A 22,999-nucleotide genomic window follows, 5' to 3' on the forward strand; every position below is an offset into this window, starting at 1 on the left:
CGTCCACATACCTGCCCTGCTGAACGTCAGTTGCATACATTGGACTGCAAGAGAGCATTGGCCTTCTACCTGGAGCGGACAAGCCCACACAGATAGTCCGCCCAATTGTTTGTTTCTTTTGACCCCAACAGGAAGGGGGTTGCTGTCGGGAAACGCACCATTTCCAATTGGCTAGCAGATTGCATTTCCTTCACTTACACCCAGGCTGGGCTGACTCTGGGAGGGTCATGTCACGGCTCACAGTGTTAGAGCCATGGCGGCGTCAGTGGCCCACTTGAAGTCAGCCACAATTGAAGAGATTTGCAAGGCTGCGACGTGGTCTTCAGTCCACACATTCACATCTCATTACTGCCTCCAGCAGGATACCCAACGCAACAGTCAGTTCGGGCATTCGGTGCTGCAGAATCTGTTCGGGGTTTAGAATCCAACTCCACCCCCCTAAGCCCAGTTTTATTCTGTTCAGGCTGCACTTCCTGTTAGTTGTTCTTCGTAGGTCAATTTCTGTTATGTCCTTGCCGTTACGAGGCCCAATTGACCCTGTTTGTTGTTTTAAGTGAGCCTGGGAGCTAGGGATACCCCAGTCGTGAGAACAAGCAGCCTGCTTGTCCTCGGAGAAAGCGAATGATACATACCTGTAGCAGGTGTTCTCCGAGGACAGCAGGCTGATTGTTCTCACCTACCCTACCTCCTCCCCTTTGGAGTTGTTCTAATTTTACTTAGCTTTCTACTTAACTGAGTGGGAGCAGGAGCGCATGGGGGGGGGGGGGGGAAGACGGCCGCGCATGCGCGGTGGGCATACCCCGCACGCGGGACCTCCCGTGAGACTTTTTTCCAGTTGGAGGGGGCTGCCGAGGACGTCACCCAGTCGTGAGAACAATCAGCCTGCTGTCCTCAGAGAATACCTGCTACAGGTATGTATCATTCGCTTTGGTTGAGCTCCTTATTACTATGAGGTAAGTGCTAACAGTTATGGTCCTGTTTCTACTCTGGGTTATAATTTCCTCATTCCAGGCTCCAGAGGAGAGGAATTATCACATCTTTTATTGCATGGTACAAGGAATGACTCTAGAGCAGAAGAAGTTGTTGAATTTGGGCAATGCTGCTGAGTACACCTATCTCATCAAGGTAACGTATGCTCTCCATTTTGTCATTTGCTCTTCTTAATTTGACACTAGTTCAGCCCAGTAACCTGTGGTGGGAACTGAGAAAATAATCCTCTGCCTACAAGTATTTATTTATTTTAGACATTTATAACCTGCACTATCTACCATTCTGGGAAACTCACAAAATACATTCACAATAATACCAGCATAATAACTAAAACAGACACATCGACAATACTTAATAAATATAATCATTACAATGCAAAATCAAAAGCCTGTTGTGTAAATGCAAGGGGGATGTACATAAGGCGAGCATAGGTGGGAGATAAGTAGGGCTCCCACTTACACATTTATAGTGTAAGTTACGCACTGAATTACCACATTTAGATGTGCACGTTTAAACCAGCTATTCACATAATTGGGTGTGCCTAATGTAGGCGCTTAGATACTGACTAACTCTAGTATTTTACGACCGAATCTGGGCACCCAGTTACAGAATTTTCCTCTGCATGGATAATTTATAGTTCACACCCTTGCTGTACCTTAACTCTGCCCCATCACTATATGGATAGTGATAGGATGGTTAGACAAATTTTCAGTCTGCCACTCTCTGTATACGGGCTGAATATTTACAGATAGCAGATTTATATCATCTGCTAATATCCATATAAATCACTTGAATATTGACCAATTGATGTGGTCTGGATATGTATCTGAGACTGTTCCCTTGCTCTATTCTTTAATAAACTCCCAACACCATGCTCATTCCTTCTGTTTACCCTATCCCCTTCCCCTTTGTCAAGAATCTTTCTCCTTAACCCACTCCCTTTCAAGATTCTCTTATTTACCTAGTGTATCCTCTCTCAAAAATGTCTCATCTGTCATTCAGAAATCCTCATGTTTCTCATATCCACTTGACCTTTTGCTCTTCAGCAATACATACATTCGGTCAGAGCATGATTTTGCTGACTCATTTCTTTCCTGGAATGCAATCTGATGTGTGGCAGAGATATTCTTGGCAGAATTTCTGCAAGCAGCATCTTACTTCTCCCTTCTTTATGATCTCCTCTCTCCATTCAGTCAGAATGTCAGAACAGGCCTGGATATATGAAAAGGCAATATAAGCAACTGGAGCTTCACCAACATTGCCATGTTGTCACCTGAGCCTGCCACCACCATGCTGACTGTCCTGTATAGCAGCACAAGTTTGGGAAAGTAAATTCATCACAGGACTTCCTCTGAGCCATTACACTCTCCCAAGCCCTGTAGGACACCATCCCTTGCATAAGTTTCTATGGTGACAAGAACCTGTTGAGGTGAGGCAGGTACCCAGGCCCAGGGCCTGTGAAAGAGCTGTGGCATTGCAAGAAGCCCCACACTGAATTTACTTTCTCAATCCACTATTGCAGTGGGACCTGCGCTGCTGTATAGGCAAGCAGCGGTCACCCAGAAAGAAGGATGTGAGCAGGGGCAAAATTGGGGAGAAATCTACAGCTCCAATGACCTTTGACAGAGCTCTAGGTATTTCAGCACCTGGGGCGGTCAAGCTTATTTACTTCTCCTTCCCTCTTCTAGACCTTCACTTTTTTCCCCCTCCATTCTGATTCACAGTCCTTTTTCACGTTTCCTTCTCTAACTTGGATTTTAGGACAGAGGAATTCTTCCTATCTTCCTGCTGCTAATTCACATTTGCATCTCATTCTTGTTTTTGCCCCCTAAGGGTTTTACACTTGGGCAGCTGTGCTCCTCACCCACACCTAGTTACAGCTGTGACCGCTGGGGTTCCTTGTACTCTATAGGCACTTAACCTAATATCGACACTTATCCGGCCAAGCATTGACTCCATCCCTGGAATACCCCAAGAAAAGCTGGTTTTGGGTTGGGCGCTAAAGGACATTGTCAGCTGCAATAACTGGTTAAGTAGGAGCCGCTTCTGACTGGTTAAATTGCTTTGAATATCAACCCCATACTTTTTTAGTATAGTCAGAACCTTTTTTTAAAATCTCTTTCGCCTTGGTCAGCTCTGCAGTTGTTCATGTTATAACCATGCATTACAAGTCATGAGATTGTTCTGATCAGTACAACAGCACCCTCAAATACACCCACAATTCTGGATCTAAGTAGGAAGAATGTTCAAAATCTTTAAACACCAATACTGTTTCAAAAATGTTTTTGAAAATCAGAATGGAAAGGGGAAAAACAATGATTTTATTTGGTATAACTATCTGCTGAACTGTCTGCTATTACCTCCATAATAGTGGTTATTCTCTGTGATGTAATAACCAGATACATTTCTAAATGCATGTTCTCTTATAGGGTAAATGCACTTCCTGTGAAGGTCGCAGTGATGCCAAGGAATACGCTCACATCCGCTCAGCTATGAAGATTCTTCAGTTCTCTGACTCCGAGCATTGGGAAATCTGCAAGCTATTGGCAGCCATTCTGCACTTGGGGAATATAGTGTTTCAAAGTAATTATAAGCACAGTCTGTCTGCATCTGTCTGACTGACATAATGCATGTATCTATCCCTCCATCTGTTCACTGTTTTATTATAATGGGTGCGCATAAGCACTGTTTGCAAGCATGACTGGACAAGTTTTAGGATATCGCCATATCTTCAGCCTAATGCTGAATTATTGTAACCAATTAGGATCTATTTTTAGCCGGCATTGTCACTAAGGTAAGTTAAATGCTGGCACTAAGGCAGTGATTCCCAAACTAGGTTCTGTAGAACCCTTAGGTTCATCAAACTCTCTTCAGGGGTTCCCCATGAAATTAGATGTAGATCTGTTTGATTGAACATATACAGGGTGAGGCACAAAAAAGTAAACCCCAAGAGATTTTTACTGTTTTCTCAGCAACCACTTTGAATTTCAATGAAGAAAATTTACATACTTATTTAGACATCACACTTACATATTACTACAAGTTATGTTGATGTAACTGACATTTTAGCGTTACTACCTAGCGATTTTTGCGCATTAAAAATGTTCAAGCTAAAACACAGTAAAATAACATCATTCAAACAATACAATTAACAATGTGTCAGAATTTCGCAGTCACTGTGAACCAGTGGCGTAACTACATGGGGCCATGGGGGCCTGGGCCTCCGTAGATTTGGCCCTGGACCCCCCTGCCGACGACCATCTCGACTCGCCTCCCGCCGCCAACCCTCCCAGTGGCCTGCTGGCTAATCTACAAGGCTTTGTTCTGTTTCTGTGAGTCTGACATCCTGCATGTACAACGTGCAGCATGTCAGAAGCTACTACTTACTACTACTTATCATTTCTATAGCGCTACCAGACGTACGCAGCGCTTTACACTTGAACATGGAGAGACAGTCCCTGCTCAATAGAGCTTACAATCTAATTAGGACAGACAGACAGAACAAGTAAGGGATAAGGGTTAGGAAAGTGTTAGGACGGACACGACATATGAGGGATAAGGGACAGTTGAAGGGAGGATGAAAAGGTGAGGGTTGAACAGGTGAGTAGGGGTTAGGAGTTAAAAGCAGTATCGAAAAGGTGGGTTTTTAGCTTAGATTTGAAGATGGCCAGAGATGAGGCTTGGCGTACCGGCTCAGGAAGTCTATTCCAGGCATACGGTGCGGCAAGATAGAATGAACGGAGTCTGGAGTTAGCGGTGGAGGAGAAGGGTGCAGATAAGAGAGATTTGCCCAGCGAGCGGAGTTCCCTGTGAGGAGTGTAGGGAGAGATGAGAGTGGAGAGGTACTGAGCAGCTGCAGAGTGAATGCATTGGAAGTCAGTAAGAGGAGTTTGTACTGTATGCGGAAACAGATAGGGAGCCAATGAAGTGACTTGAGGAGAGGGCTAATATGAGCATAACGACACTGGCGGAATATTAGGCGTGCAGCCGAATTTTGAACAGATTGAAGAGGAGAGAGATGGCTCAGTGGGAGACCTGTGAGAAGCAAATTGCAGTAATCTAGGCGGGAGGTGATAAGAGTGTGGATGAGGATTCTAGTTGCGTACTCAGAAAGGAAAGGGCAAATTTTGGTGATGTTATAGAGGAAGAAAGGGCGAATTTTGGTGATGTTATAGAGGAAGAAACGACAGGTTTTAGCAGTCTGTTGAATATGTGAAGAGAAGAAGAGGGACGAGTCGAAGATGACCCCAAGGTTACGAGTTGATGAGACAGGAAGGATGAGCGTATTATCTACAGAAATAGAGAATGGGAGGAGAAACAGAACGAAGCCTTGCACCAGAAGAAGAGGACCTCGACTGGCGGGGATTGGGTTCCTTTGCCAGCAAAGGTAGGCAGTGTCGGAAGATGGGCGCCCTTCTCTTTCGATATGACGTCTAAGTCCGACTTTGGACGTTTAGCAAAAAACGTCCAAAATCTGAATAGCAAAGAAGATCATTTTCAAAAAAGAAAAACGTCTATTTTTTGTTTTCGAAAATAGAAGGTTTTTGATTTGGATGTTTTATTTTTGTGGTCCATTTTTGAAAAAAAAACGTCCAAGTGGAATTCAAGCCATTGGGATGTAGGAGGAGCCAGCGTTCTTAGTACACAAGTCCCCCTGACATCCCAGGAAAGCAATAGGGCCCCCTAGGGGGCACTGCAGTGGACTTCATAAAATGCTCCGAGGTACACATCTGACCATTGCTCCCTTAGTCTGCTGAGCCCCCCAAAACCCACTACCCCCAACTGTACACCACTGCCATTGCCCTTACTGCTGAAGGGGGCACCTATATGTGGGTACAGTGGGATTCTGATGAGTTTTGGAGGGCTCCCAGTTTCCTCCACAAGTGTAACAGGTAGGGGGAGGTAGAAGCCTGTGTCCACCTGTCTGCAGTGCACTGTACCCACCACTAGACTACTCCAGGGACCTGCATGCTGTTCTAATGTACCTGAGTATAACATCTAGGCTGGCAAGAAATGTTTTTCATCACATATTTGGGGGGTGGGAGGAGGTTAATGACCACTTGGAGAATAAGGGGAGGTCACCCCTAATTCTCTCCAATGGTCATCTGGTTGTTTAAGGTACCTTTTTGTGCTTTATTCAGTATAAAAACAGGTCTAGCTCAAAACGTCTTAGTTTTAGTCCTGGACGTTTTTGTTTTCTTTCGTTATGGCTGAAAAACGTCAGCCTCAGGAACGTCGAAGTACCACCCTAAACACGCTCCTGATACGCCCCCTTGAGATTTAGACGCACTTCTGACCAGTGCTTTTTTTGTAGGAAAAAAGGTACCAGTACTCATTATGGGTGGGGGGTCACAATCTATGGCTCCGCCCCCATGATAGCCACACCCACAGTAGCCACACCCCTTATATCAGCCGTGGCGCATATAAGAAGTATCATTAAAAATACTATACCAGTATAGGAGCAAAAAATAGCTTGTGATTTTTTTTCATTATAAATAATTTCTGTAAGCTGTTACAGCTCTAGTATACCCAGTGCAAAATAAGACAGCAGATGTAAATTCTCAAATTGGACATCTTCCAAACACTAAAATGAGAATAAAATGATTTTTTTCTACCTTTGTTGACTGTTTTTCTGAACATGTTGGTCCCAGTCTCTGATTCTGAGGCTCTTTACCTGATCCCTTAACTTCGTTTCCAGGACTTCCTTTCCATTTATTTCTTTATTTTCCTCCTTCATTTCTTGCCCTACATCCATAGGTAAAAGCTGGGTCCTCTGCGGACTTGATTGAAGAAGGTATAGAGTGGATCCAGCTTTTGCCTATCATCCATGTGCAGATTTTCTCCTCTTTTCCCTTTCCCTCACCTTGTCAGTATGCATCTCCTTCCTCTCTCCATCACGTCCAGCATTTTTCCTCTCCTTCTCCATCCATGTCCAACATTTCTCCTCTCTCCTCCCCTCCATCCATGTTCATCTCACTTCTTCTCTCTTCCCTCCCCTCCATCCATGTCCAAAATTTCTCCTCTCTCCCCTAAATCCACGTGCATCTACATCCTCTGTCTTCCTTTCCCTCCATCCATATCCAGTATTTCTCCTCTCTCCCTTCCCCTCCAACCATGTGCATCTCTTTTCTTTCCCCCAACATTTCTCCTCTCTTCCCCTCCACTCCATCCATGTACAGCATTTCTCCTCTCTCCCCTCCATCCATGTGCATCTCCTTCCTGTCTTCCCTCCACTCCATCCATGTCCAGCATTTCTTCTGCCCTTCCCTCCCTCCATCCATGTCCAGAAATTCTGCTCTCTCCCCTGCCCTCTCTTCCCATCTGTGTCCAGCGATTCTCCTCTCTTCTCTCCCCTGACCTCCCCTCCCATCCATGTCCAGCGATTCTCCTCTCTCCCCTGCCCTCTCTTCCCATCTGTGTCCAGCGATTTCTCCTCTCTTCTCTCCCCTGACCCTCCCCTCCCATCCATGTCCAGCGATTCTCCTCTCTCCCCTGCCCTCCATGTCCAGCAATTCTCCACTGCCCTGCCCTCCCTGTCCAGCGATTCTCCTCTGCCCTCCCCTCCCATCTATGTCCAGCGATTTCTTCTCTCTCCCCTTCCCTCCCCTCCCCTCCATGTCCAGCAATTCTCCTTTGCCCCCTATCCTCCCCTCCATGTCTAGTAACTCATCCCAGGCCTCCACCTGCCCCCCCTTAGCTTCCCGACAGCCCCCCCCCCCCCCGTGACGCGTTTAAATCTTTTATTATTTTTTTTTGCGTGAAATTGCAGTGCCGGCGTTAGTGAGAGGACCAGGTTCGCCTCCTCCTGCCTTCCCTTCGTTCCCTTTCAGTGTCCCACCTTCCTGTGAGGTAGTTTCCTGTTTCCGCGAGGGTGGGACACTGAGCGGGAACGAAGGGAAGGCAAGAGAAGGCGAGCCTGGTCCTCTCACTAACTCCGGCGCTGCAACTTCATGTAAAAAAAATAAATAAAAGATTTAAACGTGTCGCGGGAGGGTGGGGCTGTCGGGAAGTACATAAGTATTGCCATACTTGGACAGACTGAAGGTCCATCAAGCCCAGCATGCATCCTGTTTCCAACAGTGTCCAATCCAGGTCACAAGTACCTGGCAAGATCCCAAAACAGTACAATACATTTTATGCTGCTTATCCTAGAAACAAGCCGTGGATTTTCCCCAAGTCCATCTTAATAATGGTTTATGGACTTTTCTTTTAGGAAGATATCCAAATGTTTTTTAAACTCCGCTAAGCTAACTGCTTTTTTGCCACATACTCTGGCAATGAATTCCAGAGTTTAATTACACTTTGAGTGAAGAAATATTTTCTCCAATTTATTTTACATTTACTACTTTGTATCTTTATGTGCCCCTAGTCCTAGTATGTTTAGAAAGAGTAAACAAGTGATTCACGTCTACCCATTCCACTCCAATCATTATTTAATAGACCTCTATCATATCTCCTGCCGACTTTTCTTTAAGCAGAAGAGCCTTAGCCACTTTAGCCTTTACTCATCCCATCCCACTTATCATTTTCAATGCACTTGTCTGTACCTTTTCTTATTCCACTTTAACTTTTTGAGATGTGGTGACCAGAATTGCACACAATATTCGAGGTTCGATCACACCATGGAGCATGTGCATTATAACATCCTCATTTTTGTTTTCCATTCCTTTCCTAATAATTCTTAACATTCTATTTGCTTTCTTAGCTGCTGCCACACATTGAGCAGAGGGTTTCAACGATCATCAATGCTAATTTCTGGGATAAAGTTTTTTGGGATCTTGCCAGGTATTTGTGACCCGGATTGGCCACTGTTGGAAACAGGATGCTGGGCTTGATGGACCTTTGTTCTGTCCCAGTGTGGCAATACTTATTTACTTATGATGACACCGAGATCCCTTTCCTAGTTAGTGACTCCTAATGTGGAACCTTGCATCATATAACTATAATTCGGGTTCCTATTTCCCACATATATCACTTTGCACTTGCTCACATTAAACATCATCTGATATTTGGATGTCCAGTCTCCCAGTCTCGTAAGGTCCTCTTGTAATTTTGTGTCATCAGCAAATTTAATTACCTCACTAGTTATTCCCATCTCTAGATCATTTATAAATATGTTAAAAAGCAGCGGTCCCAGCACAGACCCATGGGGAATCCCACTATCTACCCTTCTTTATTGAGAATACTGACCATTTAACCTTACTCTCTGTTTTCTATCTTTTAACCAGTTTTTAATCTACAATAGAACACTACCTCCTATCCCATGAATCTCCAATTTCCCCTTGAGTTTTTCATGAGATACTTTGTCAAATGCCTTTTGAAAATCCAGATTCACAATATTGATAGGCTCACCTTTATGCACATGTTTGTTCACACCTTCAAAGAAATGTAGTTGATTGGTGAGGCAAGATTTCCCTTGACTAAATCCATGTTGACTTTGTCTCATTAATCCAGGCTTTTGAATATACTCTGTAATTTTGTTCTTTATAATAGTCTCTACCATTTTGCCCAGCACCGACGTCAGACTCACCGTCTATAATTTCTTGGATCACCTCTGGAGCCCTTTTAAAAAAATTGTCATTACATCGGCCACCCTCCAATCTTCTGGTACCATGCTTGATTTTTAAAGATAAATTACATATCACTAACAAAAGTTCTGTAGGTTCATTTTGCAATTCTATCAGTACTCTGAGATGAATACCACCCAGTCCAGGCGATTTGCTATTCTTCAGTTTGTCAAATGCGCCATTACACCTTCCAGGTTTATAGAGATTTCATTCAGTTTCTCTGACTCGTCAACTTTGAATACCATTTCTGACACCGGTATCTCGCCCAAATCTTCCTCGGTGAAGATTGAAGCAAAGAATTAATTTAATATCTCTGCTATGACTTTGTCTTCCCTAAGTGCCTCTTCTACCCCTCTGTCATCTAGCGGTCCAACTGATTCTTTTGTCGGCTTCTTGCTTTTAATATACCTAAAAAGGTTTTTACATGGAGGGGCATAATCGAATGGGGCGCCCAAGTTTTCATGAGGGCGTCCTCGCAGGATGGCCCCGTAAAGGGGCGGGGCCACCCGTATTATCGAAACAAGATGGACGTCCATCTTTCGTTTCGATAATACGGTCGGGGACGCCCAAATCATGAAATTTAGGTCGACCTTAGAGATGGTCGTCCTTAGGTCGTTTTTGAGATGATCGTCCACGGTTTTCGGCAATAATGGAAACCGAGGACGCCCATCTCAAAAATAACCCAATCCAAGCCATTTGGTCTTGGGAGGAGCCAGCATTCATAGTGCACTGGTCCCCCTCACATGCCAGGACACCAACCGGGCACCCTAGGGGGCACTGCAGTGGACTTCAGAAAAAGGTCCCTGGTGCATAGCTCTCTTACTTTGGGTGCTGAGCCCCCCCAAACCCCACAACTGTACACCACTACCATAGCTCTTAGGGATGAAGGGGGGCACCTACATGTGGGTACAGTGGGTTTGTGGTGGGTTTTGGAGGGCTCACTTTTACCACCACAAGTGTAACAGGTAGGGGGGATGGGCCTGGGTCCGCCTGCCTGAAGTACACTGCACCCACTGCAACTGCTCCAGGTACTTGTATACTGCTGCGATGGACCTGAGTATGGCATTTGAGGCTGGCATAGAGGCTGGCAAAAAAGTATTTTTAAAGATTTTTTTGAGGGTTGGGGGAGTAAGGGGAGGTGATCCCTGATTCCCTTCGGTGGCCATCTGGTCAGTTTGGGCACCTTTTTGATGCTTGGTCGTGAAAATAAATGGACCAAGTAAAGTTGCCCAAGTGTTCGTCAGGGACGCCCTTCTTTTTTCCATTATCGGCCGAGGACGCCCATCTCTTAAGCATGCCCCAGTCTCGCTTTCACTACACTGCCGACATGCCCCTGTGAACTTTGGTCGTCCCCGCGACGGAAAGCAGTTGAGGGCGCCCAAAATCGGCTATCGATTATGCCGATTTGGCCGACCTTGCAAGAAGGATGCCCATCTCCCGATTTGTGTCGGAAGATGGGCGCCCTTCTCTTTCGAAAATTCACCTGTATGTGTTTTTGCCTCCAACGCAATCTTTTTTCAAAGTCCCTTTTTGCCTTCCTTATCAGCGCTTTGCATTTGACATGCCATTCTTTATGCTGTTTCTTATTATTTTCAAGTCTGATCCTTCTTCTATTTTCTGAAGGACTTTTTTTTTAGCTCCAATATCTTCCTTCCTCTTACTTTTTAACCATGCCAGTTGTCACTTGGTCTTTCTTCCTCCTTTTTTAATACATGGAATATAACTAGTTGGCCTGGGCTTCCAGGATGGTATTTTTGAACAGCCTACTGAAGTAATCAACTCAATGAAATTACATGGAAATACTTTTTAAACAAATAGAAGGAAATATTTTTTCACTCTGGAACTTGTTGCCAGAGGATGTAATAACAGCTGTTAGCGTATCTAGGTTTAAAAAAGGTTTGGACAAGTTCCTGGAGGAAAAGTCCATATAAACATGGGGGAAGCCACTGCTTACCCTGGGATTGGTAGCATAGAATCTTGCTACTATTTGGGTTTCTGCCAGGTACTTGTGACCTGGGTTGGCCACTGTTTGGAAGCAGGATACTGGGCTAGGTGGACCGTAGGTCTCATCCAGTATGGCTGTTCTTATGATTTCACATAGACATAGAGCCTTCAAATCCTAATAAACCCTGGTTATGTTAAGAGGTAACTCTCATTCTCAGTATACAATATGGGGGTAATTCTATAAATTTGTGTCTTCTTTTTGGAACCTTGATGCAGTGAGGGGAATAGCAATTCTGTAATGGCATTAGGACGCCCTTATTCCATTATAGAATCTTAGTGCAAACCACCATTAGTGCACAAAAAAGAAGATGCACCCGCTTACGCCAAGTCAATTGCAGTCATAAGTGAGCATGCGCCAATCCAGGTGCACAACTTACGGTATTCTTTAAGCTACGCACGTTGATGGTTAACATGCCCATGTCCCATCTCTGCTTCTTCACAACTGCATATGATGCCACTTGTGCGCAAGCTTACAGAATAGCACTTTGAGCAGAAGCATAAGTGGTGCCTATTCTGAAGTTACATGTGCTTCTTATGCAAAATTACCCTTCACCAGCCAAAATTACTTTTCACGGTTGGAGGCCCCGCTCCCATTACCCTCACAGAGCAATGTGAAGGGGAAAAGCAGCAAACGCAGAGCAAGCAAAATTCAGGGTGGCCTCCTGGCCAGTTAAATAGCACTTAACTAGCTATCTGCGAATATTTAGTGGAAGATAGCTGGTAATCTCCCGCTGAGTATTTGCAGTCAGCTCTCAGCAGCTAGCCAGTTATATCATGCAGTATAGCCGGCTATCCGCAAATATTCAGTGGCTCGCCAGCTAAAGTTTGGTGGCCAAATTAGGCCGCCCAAATAGCAGGCCTATCTTTGGCCGTTATAACTTAACCGATTAGCACTGAATATTGGATTTATCACCGGCCAAAAATAAACTGGATATTAAATGCTAGACACTGGAAATGAGCCGGTATTGAATATCCAGGCTCACTGCTGACCTCAGGAGCTAGCCAGGCTGCCTCCTGCAGTGTGAATATATGCCCCATTGTGTTGTAGGGATACTTATGATTTGTGAGCCACACAAGACACTCTCTGTACTATGTCACAGAATATAAAAAAAACAAGACAAAAGAAATAGAAGCTAATGTTGACATATGAAAATGAAACTGAGGTTAATGTTACAGTATGGCTCTTAAGACTGTGCTCACTGCAGAAGTGTTTCCCCATGAGACAAAAGGGTAGATTTGCTGAAGTTACTACCATGTTAGTGAACGCTAATGTCATTAATAAAATGGAATCTGCAGTAAATAATGTACATTAATACATGTTAACACATAGTAATGTTGTAGTGCCTTTTAGTACATCTAGCCCAAAGTTTGTGTATTAGTGATATATATTGATAACAATGGGTTACACATGGGAACAGCTGTCATTGACTGGAGGAACTGAAGAAATAAATTGATATATATATCAATGGTCAAAAGTTTTCTGGTACATTTGTTTTATGTTGTATATGCCCTTAACTCAGTTCATTGCTGCTCCTTCTAGGTTAAATGTTACCATACATCCTCTTTTAAGAGAACATATCCTCCTTTTAGGCTTCTTCAGATATGTCCTCCAGGTTTTTTTTAATTTTTAGGAAAATATCTTCTTTTTCTTTTATGTGCCTATGACCAACACACCTACCCACATAATGAGAGACTAATCTACTACTACTACTACTACTTAACATTTCTAGAGTGCTACTAGGGTTACACAGCGCTGTACAGTTTAACAAAGAAGGACAGTCCCTGCTCAAAGGACCTTACAATCTAAAGGACGAAATGTCAAGTTGGGGTAGTCTAGATTTCCTCAATGGAGGTATAATGGTTATGTGCCGAAGGCGACATCGAAGAGGTGGGCTTTGAGTAAGGATTTGAAGATGGGCAGGGAGGGGTCTTGATGTATGGGCTCAGGGAGTTTATTCCAAGCATAGGGTGAGGCGAGGCAGAAAGGGCGGAGCCTGGAGTGGCGGTGGTGGAGAAGGGTACTGAGAGGAGGGATTTGACTTGTGAGCGGAGGTTTCGGGTAGGAACCTAAGGGGAGATGAGGGTAGAGAGGTAATGAGGGGCTGCAGATCAAGTGCATTTGTAGGTAACTAGGAGAAGCTTGAACTGGATGCGGTACCTGATCGGAAGCCAGTGAAGTGACTTGAGGAGAGGGGTGATATGGGCATATTGGTCCTGACGGAAGATAAGACGTGCAGCAGAGTTCTGAACGGATTGGAGGGGGGATAGATGGCTAAGTGGGAGGCCAGTGAGGAGTAGGTTGCAGTAGTCAAGGCGGGAGGTAATCTGTGGCCTATTAGTCAGTTTGAACACATGGGGATGATAAAGAGAAAGAAAGGCATTACTGATCTCCGTTTTGTTTCGCTGCTGGTTGAATCTGTCAAAGGAATTTTGTTTGTGCAGCACAACTTTAAGCATACGCCATGTAAAAGACTTTTACATGTATCTCAGATCCCAGCCAAAGTCGTTGAGGGATATTTACTCTTCTGATAAGTACGCTTGGGCTCACACTCAGGCAAACTCAAATCCAGAAGTTTTAAAAAATAGATTATTGTACTGTAAGTCAGTCGCTGTTTGATATGTGTTTATTAACTAAAAGCTATTTACACATTTGATACGATTAAATATTTCTTTAGCAAAGGTAGTAACTATTTTTCTTTTTTGTGTCCTCATTTTTGTCTCTGCAAATATGGTAACCCCGTTCTAGGTGCTACGCATGATAACCTGGACTGCTGTGATGTGCAGCAGTCTACTCACTTTTTCACTGCTGCCAAACTGCTTGAGGTACTCCGCTTCCTACTCTTTGCACAGAGGTCTGAACTTTGTTATTGCCTCTTTTGTGATGGCTGTTTGATATGGGTTTTGAATACAATTTAGCTCCAGACTGCTGCCTGCACACCCTCCAGAAACTAGTGAAATCCCTATAAGTGGAAGATACAGACATTGTAATGTGTGGGAAGGCTGGCTCTGTACACACAGGACAGATTACAGCATCAAAATGTGAGGCTTTAGGGATCAACACTGCATAAAGTGGCAAGGCACTGCCTGTGAAGGATCTGCATATGTGAGGGGAACAGTTATATTTACTTAAGCAAACTTTCTTAATTAGAATTGGCTGATTTTGCACAGTAAGCAGATCTTGGAACTCCAGGATCTGAGTTTCATTCTGCTGACATTTACTTAAGACATTTAGGGGTCCTTTTACTAAGCTGTGGTAAAAAGTGGCCTTAGTGTATGTACCCTTACACGTCTTTCCCACGTACTAAGACTGTTTTTACTGTTGCCGGAAAATGGCTGATTTTCCAGTTTTTTGAATTAATGAACATAAACTAACCTCCCTGTTTACTAAGCTGCATGGCAATGCCGACACAGCCCAGATAGCACATCTTAGTAAGCAGGGGGGTAATGTTGTCATTAATGCATGGTCATTACCAAACAGTAGCTCATTAGCCCTTACCATCATCCATTTTATAGGCGGTGAGGGCTCATGCACTAATCTCGCACTATCAATTAGTGTGCGGTAATATGGGTGTACCAACTGATTCACGCTATCATGCCTACTCTCTGCCCCCAGACATGCCACCATCACAGAAAAATAAAGAAAAACTTTTTAGCACATTGTTTTAACGCACCCATTGGACTTTAACCACAGGATGCCTCAGCACGTCCCATGGTAAATCCTTTTAAGCTGCAATAAGCACATGCTAACACTTAACACAGCTTAGTAAAAGGAGCACTTAGCAAGTCACATAAACTCCCTGATCTCAGAATTCTACTTTAAGTCCTTCTGGACTCATTGTAAAAATATTATTGACCTTCTACACTGAAACTTAATAAATAAAAAAAATTCTTGAGAGACCATAATCTGTATCATAGTTGGATTGTGTACCTTATTCATTTTCAGACCTTAGATTTGGATTTAGTCCTTGACTTTTCAGTAGTACCTCAAGTTGAATTATAATCTGGTACTGTAGGCATTTCCCTATCCCCAGAGGATTTATAATTTAATTTTGTACCCGAGGCAATTGAGAGTTAAGTGTCTTGGCCACGACCACATGGAATGGTGGCAACATTTGACCCCTAGTTTCCCCGGTTCTCAGCCTGCTGCTGTAACCACTAAGCTACTGTTCTACCTGATATCTAAAAATAGTGAATTAGATAGCTAACATTAGTTTATAATATGTGCTCACTATATCAGCATTTCTCAAATATGGCCACCAATGGAATTTTGGGGCTAACCATAAAGTAGTTTGCTAAAGTAAACTGAGTATTTTAGGAAATTACAATGCAAACAAGAGCTCCAAGGCCACAAAACAAAATTGTTGAGACCTCATGCTCTAAATAGTATACCTAATTCCAGAAAAAAAAAGATTTTACAAATATAATTTTCCACCTTTTGTCTAGGCTCATCACCAGGAAACACTGGCATTATCATCCTTCCCTATTCTCCTCCTCCCTTCTCCTGGTAACAGTTACTCTCCATGCTTGGCTTGGATCATGTGGCCTACCCCCAAACTGGGGTAGGCTGAGCCACTATTGGCTTGGGGAATGAGTAGTGTGTCTACAGTAAGGGGTGAGCAGAGTGCTATGCTGCTTTGGTTCAAAGAAGAAGTGGGCATGTCCAGAACAAAGAGGATCCTTGGGTTAGATGGTGCCAGGAGTGATGGGGCATCGTTCCTGCTCCATTGACTCCTCATGCTGCTCTTGATTGATGAAAAATCTAAAGGTTTTGAGGCCTTCTATTGTTGAAAGTCATGGGGGGGATGCAGGGAGAGGATCTCTGTTGGAGGGTGAGGGTAAGAGGATCATACTAGTGACAGAGGAGAATTGGAGGGGGAGTTTTATAAAGGGGGTATTTGAGGAGCAAATATATAATTAGATGCAGTGACAGCCTATTCTATAACAGCATTTGGGTGCCCATATTCAGTTATCAAATACTAGAGTACCCTGGTATCAGCAAGCCTTGCATTTCCGCACTCACAGTTACACCAATCATAGACCTGGCAGGGACATGCATAACTTACATACCTAACTCACAGAATACTGTTTGTGGGAGCCCCACCCAGTGCCCACCCATGCTCTACCCATGTGTGTTCTCCCCCTTGCATTTAAATGCTATGCCAGTTACAGGCACCCTTACAGAAACAGTACTTAGGTGCCCTGCTAGCACTTAAGTGTCACATCTTAAAAATCTCTGGGGGTCACATAATTAATTTATTTGTGGAATGTATAAAAGTTGTGATATATATGGAAGTGTGCGATGATTAAATCATGATTGGACATTGAGAAGACTATGATGGTCAGTCAAAGTCCTTTTACATTATGATGAGCACATTTTCATCAATTTGAAAAAGAAAAAATCTTTGAGCACTTTTTCACCCATTGACTTGGTTTTAATTTTTATATTAGATTTGCATTGCATTGAATGCAATGTGATGATACGCTGTGGGATTACATTTTTTTTACTATTTAGTATATTCCCTTTCAGAATTTTGAATTATATTTTTCCTCTCTACAATTTTAGTTTCTCCTGAATATTAGCGCATGGCCATTAATGCAAAAATGAGAAAAAAAAGTATTTTTATGGCTACAGTAAAAATGGCCTTAGGGAGTCTTTTATTAAACTGCGGTAGCTTTTTTTAGCTCACTGTAGAAATCAGCTGGCAGTAAATGCCAAGATGCCCATAGGAAGAATATAATAGATGTCTTGGCCTTTACTGCCTGCTGATTTCTACTGCGAACTAAGAGCACTACCGCTGTTTAGTAAAAGACCCCCTTAGTGTGCAGGAAAAACCTGCATAAGTGGGGGGAAAGGGAAATGGGACTTGATATACCACCTTTCTGAGGTTTTTGCAACTTCATTCAAAGTGGTTTACATATATTCAGGTACTTATTTTGTACCAGGGGCAATGGAGGGTTAATTGATTTGCCCAGAGTCACAAGGAGCTACAGTGGGAATTGAACTCAGTTCCCCAGGATCAAAGTCCACTGCACTAACCACTAGGCTACTCCTCCACTCCATGCTAAAGCCACTTTTTACCACACCTTATAAAAAGCACCCCTTAGTAATTTCAACTATAAATTGTCTTTTGCATTTAAATCCAATTTTAAACCTTGTATTTGTGACCCCTTCCCCAAACCAAATTAAGCTGTGGTTTGGCTATGCATTCAACCGAATCTTACTAAAGTGCACTAGATTTTTGCACTTAACACGGGTTAACAGCCTAAAGTGCAAAGGCTCTGCAGAAACTCTTAGGGGTGTGTCTAGCATTCCCCCTGCAATTTCCACAAAGTTTTCTAATACGTGTTAATTGCAGGCCCCTTGAGTGCAAGTTCACCTAATAACACCTTTTGAAGCATCATTAGATGAACCCCGTTACCTGCACATTTGATAGTATGCGCAACCAATTGCATGTTGACTGTGATGTGCAGTCCACACCCCAATCATTCCCTACCCATCCGACAGTAATCAGCACCAGATTTATACCACATTGACTGTTTAAAGCACGCTAGGCATTAATGTGGGCTAGCACTGACAGTGCACATTAAAACCCACACTAAGGGGCGGACAGATGTTCAAAACTCTGACGGTGTACATAACAGCACCAGAAAATACTGCCCAAACAGAGCTACAAAGTTCCTCCCCAATGCTGAGCACTAATGGCATGCAAATTTTATGCACGCTGTTTGCGCTGAACATTAGGATGTAAGGAGGGGGGGCTTACCCAGCACATAAGCAGTCTGCATGTCTAGGTGGAGAAGGCACCAGTTTGGCAGCAGTTATGGATCATCATCAGCCCGTGGGGAGGTGGAATTTCGAGGATGTCTGCTGGCTCACAAGGGCTTTAAGGACCCAGCTGGCAAGTTGAAGAAAACAAGCATCAAGCTTCAACCAGTGGCTTTGGCATACATATCCGATGGCTCAGATGTGGTTGAATTCGCCTATGCCTTATTTTTCTTTTTCCCTCTCACTCCAGCAAGAAAGCAGCTGCACACATTTCTCCAGAGGCAAGGGCAGCTGGGGCTGGGCGGCAGTCTGCGGATGTTAGTTGTCCCATCACTAATGTAGACTTCTGAGAGGGAGCCAATGTTGGATGACAAGTCCCTTCGGAGTGGCTTTGGCATCCAATCCTGTGGCAGAATCATGAAGAATGTGTCTCCAAACACCCTAACACCAGCTCTGAGCTGGTACTAGGTTTTCTGTGTTAGGGGCACCCCTCTTAAGGGCGCTGTTCTCTTTTAATGCTAGTGGTAGTATCGTTTGTTGATCACTGCAGTGGGGACCTCTAAGCATTCTGCGGGAGCAAATTCTAGCACTACTCCAATGCTAATGGCCTCTAGCACCCACATTTGCTTCTGAGCATCGGGCCCTAACTGCTTAGCACATATTAATAAGCATGCCCCGTACTCCTGTGGTCATGTTTTTGGTAGCATTTGGCTGAAGTGCTTTCATATATGACCGAAGTAGTACAGGTTCCATTTATGCCTTTTAGGAATGGAACTGTCCTGTAGGTAGCATAAAGAGATAATCACCAAGGATTTTTCTAACTGGGTATCCAAATGGGATGTACCCATAGGAAGTGGGTTTCCTTAGCTTATTCAAGGGCCTATGTTTGAGGGAAATTATTTTATCTTGGTCTGCCACCCAACAGCAAGAAATCATAATGCTTGCTCTGAGCACCATCTATGTCACATGAAAAGGAAATAGCCTTATAGTGGAGGAGGGAGACAAAAACCCAAATACCTGCCCAGAAGCAGTCTGAGCTTGAAACAGGAACATAAGCTGTTAAGGAGAACCCTGTTGAACCCACAGAAGGAATAGGCAAGGAACAGGAAGCACACATAGGAGACTTCAGAGGGGAGATGATTGTGAAGTGTACCTGGACCAAGGGGGGGATCCAACACAGGAACTAGAAGGAGGGAGACTTTTTCTGTAGGATAAACTTATGATACCAAATTTAGTGAGGAGCCCTATGGTATGGGACTGGATTTTGTCCAGATAGTGAGACCCATGTGACACTAAGACAACTGTGGATAGAGAAGAGTGCTGTTGACCTGGAAATAACAAATGAGAGATGGAATGAAGATGTTCTATGGATGGAAGAAGGAAACTGATGCACTTCTTACTGTACTAGAGCCCGACCAAACCCAGTAGCTTCATTTTCTTCTTAATCCAAATCTGTGATCGAAATTAGCCACTCGGTTTTGGCAGAAACCAAAACCATAAATAAAAAACTTCCCACCCCACACTCAACCAAAAGAGTCTCCCTTCCAAGCCGAACCCCTAGCGGCAGTCCCTCTCCCCCATAATCGCTTCCCCCTCCCCCCCATTCCATCCCATCCCATCCCACCTCACCTCTAGGCCCTTCCTGGGCTTACTTTAAGAAGGCCTGGTGGTCTAGTTGTATCTTATTCCTTGTTGAATCCCACTTATTCCTGGTGGTCTAGTTGAATCCTACTTATTCCTGCTTAGTACCACTGCTCCATCACAATGAAATTCACTCCTGTCCATAACACAGCACTTACAGTTCAAAAAAGATGCCCATTTCAAGTTCTATACAAGTCACCCAAATTTGGGTGCAATCCTGAGATGCACATGCAACTTAATTGGTTAATGAGCCATGAATAAGCAATAATTGGGCACTAACACTCAATTACTGACATTAATTGGCACCAATTAGAAGTTGTGTGCACATCTACCTGTGCGCTGTTCTATAACACTGGGCACCCAAATCCCATAGCATGCAATCCAAAAGGGGGCACAGCCATAGGAGGGGCATGGGCGAGTCCGGGGCATCCTGAAAATTTGGGCCCAGTGTTATAGAATACTGGGGTTATACGTCCAACTTGTGCTCCAGGATTTACACCTGATTTCGGCAGGTGTAAGTCCTTGCATCCAAAGTTGAGTGCAGGAATTGGTGCTATATACTATTCTATAAAGGGTGAAGTAAAGGAGAAAGCAATCCACTGAGGTGGATGAACACAAACTCCCACAAAAACAAACTGTCAAAATAGGAAGTGGGAAGTGGACCAATGACTCCAGGGAAACGGGACTATGGTGATAAAGGAAACAACTTTATTCGCCAACTCGACATAGTACTGTGTTTCAGCCACAGGCCTGCCTCAGGAGTCTTAAATGATTCACGTCTATGGTTTTGTCTTTCATAGATGATACAGAGACGCTGCAGTGCTTACATTATTTCATTAAAAATCTTTATCAAGACTACACGAATAATATCCACTTTTTCATGCAATGTGAATCATTTAAGACTCCTGAGGCAGGCCTGTGGCCGAAACACAGTACTGTGTCGAGTCTGCGAATAAAGCTGTTTTCTTTATCACCATAGTCCCATTTCCCTGGAGTCATTGGTCCACTTCCCACTTCCTATTCTATAAAGGGTGCTCATACAAGAGCATCCTTTATAGAATAGGGCTGAGTGCCAATTTTTGAGTGCCATTTACTGAACCCGGCCCTTTATGCCTATATTATCAGGACACCATAGGCATTCAGAACTGTTCCCAGTGGTGCACAAATTTACACTTGCTCTGAAGAAGATGTAAATGTGTACGTGCACGCATTTTATAAAATACAAGCATGCATATCAACTCTGCCCCTTCTCCTCCCAAACTACAATCCAGGAATGCCTGTGAGTGGCATGCATATAAGTATGTGCCATCTTGTTGGCATGCATTTTGAGCCTCACTGTTTTGTATTAGCTGTTTTCCACATGTAAATTCCTTTAAAAACAAATTAGGACTGCAAATCTATACATACAATGAGATAAACCAGGACTAGATCAGCCTCTTCTAGAAAACTTTGGAACCAAGTAGCGCTCTAATTACATCTCTGTCTGGTGCAGGTAATATAATCCTAATCTTTCTCATTTATTTTGCTAACAGGTGGACTCTGGAGAGTTCCAAACCAGCTTGATTAACCACTCTATCATCATCCGAGGGGAAAGTATGTCTATGCCCCTGAGCACTGCCCAAGCTTCTGATGGACGAGATGCCTTCGTGAAGGTAGATTTTCCATATATTTCCCTTTTATTCTTTCTCATTCTTGTTTTTCTTTTTTAATTCTCCCTCTTGACTTTTCTTTCTCCTATTCTCTCTTATCTGTTCTTACGTTTTTTTTCTTCTCTCATTCACTTTCTCCATTCTCTCTTTCTCTCAATATGACTCTTGGGACTGAAGCGATATGTTACATACATTTTTGCTAAGTTCATAAGCTCTGGCTGCTACTCTAATCTCTAAAAACTGGAAGTAAAATGTTTTCATTCCTATCTCTGTTGTCTGGACATTTTAATTTTGTAATTGAATTAGTCCTGGCATCTCTTTCCAGCCTCCTCATAAGTGTTTCTCTAGGATATCCTTTCCTTTTCTCTTCACCTGTCTTCTTCCCTTTGTTCTTTAGAACTGTTTCTGACATTGATCTCTCTTTCTCTGCCTCTGTGTCCAGTCATAAATCTCACCCCTTTTCCTTTCTAAAGTTCCAGTCCGCAGTTATTTTCCCTCTCCCACTAACCAGTTTTCTATCTTCCACTCTCACCCCGCCCCCCCCCCCCCCCCACCAGCCTTCCTAGTACTTCTCTCTCTTTTTCTCACTACTTCTTCATCCTCTTCTGCTTTCACTCACTTCTTAGTCCCCCGTTTCCATCCTGTGTGTTCACCTCCTCCCCAGGCTTCATCTTTTTTCTGCCTCTCATTCTTCACCTCACTCATTCATTCCTGGTCTCTAGCCCATTTTTGCCTTTTCTGACCTCTTATCCAACCCTTTTTTACTGCCTCCCCCTCTCATTTCCACCCTCTGAACCCCTTCACACACCCAAACCTTTCCACTGCCTCTCATCTTCTCTTCAGTCTTCTCAGCCATTCAAACTACCTGTCAACCACTCTCCAACTATAATTCCCCTTCTCTTAACTCCTTCACACATGCTCATTTATACTGCGTAGCTTACCTAATATTTCACTCACTCATATCGACCCATTCCCCAAGCTGCCATTATCTCCCCAGTCTCCTCTTAGTCTTTGATTGTCCACTCTCCCCATCCCCAAATCTCTACTCTGCTCTCCTTCCCACCTCCAAATCCCCATTTGCTCTGATTATATGTTTTATAAAGGGATATCATGATAAGAATCACTGAAAAAAAAAAATACCTTCATTTTTTTCACATGTACAAATAAAAACCATTGCTAATCTGTTCAAGTGTCAAAGAGAGTGAAGAATTAAATGAAGCCTTTTAATTTTTTTTCTTTGGTCTGCTTGTTTTTCTTTTTCTTCCAACTCAGCTGGAGCCATTGCCTCTGTGAACCTTGATTCCCAACTGCCTTCGCATTTCTCCTCTATTTTACTAGATCCTCCCATGCTTTCTAATCTTGTTCCTATTCTCCAGATCTCC

At 43.6% G+C, this 22,999-nt stretch overlaps 1 protein-coding gene across 3 annotated transcripts in view; it reads left to right on the forward strand.

Moving 5' to 3' along the window:
• The window catches only part of MYO7B (myosin VIIB), a 390,666-nt gene that overhangs the window by 104,410 nt on the left and 263,257 nt on the right, over positions 1-22,999 (forward strand). For all 3 annotated transcript variants that reach the window (XM_030215810.1, XM_030215809.1, XM_030215811.1), the window contains 4 exons: positions 1,012-1,125; positions 3,420-3,573; positions 14,308-14,384; positions 21,501-21,620. In XM_030215810.1, the coding sequence (XP_030071670.1) occupies positions 1,012-1,125; positions 3,420-3,573; positions 14,308-14,384; positions 21,501-21,620 (465 nt within the window). The remainder of the gene's footprint in view (positions 1-1,011; positions 1,126-3,419; positions 3,574-14,307; positions 14,385-21,500; positions 21,621-22,999) is intronic.

This window comes from Microcaecilia unicolor, chromosome 10 (assembly GCF_901765095.1).
Source record: "Microcaecilia unicolor chromosome 10, aMicUni1.1, whole genome shotgun sequence".
NCBI lineage: Eukaryota > Metazoa > Chordata > Amphibia > Gymnophiona > Siphonopidae > Microcaecilia > Microcaecilia unicolor.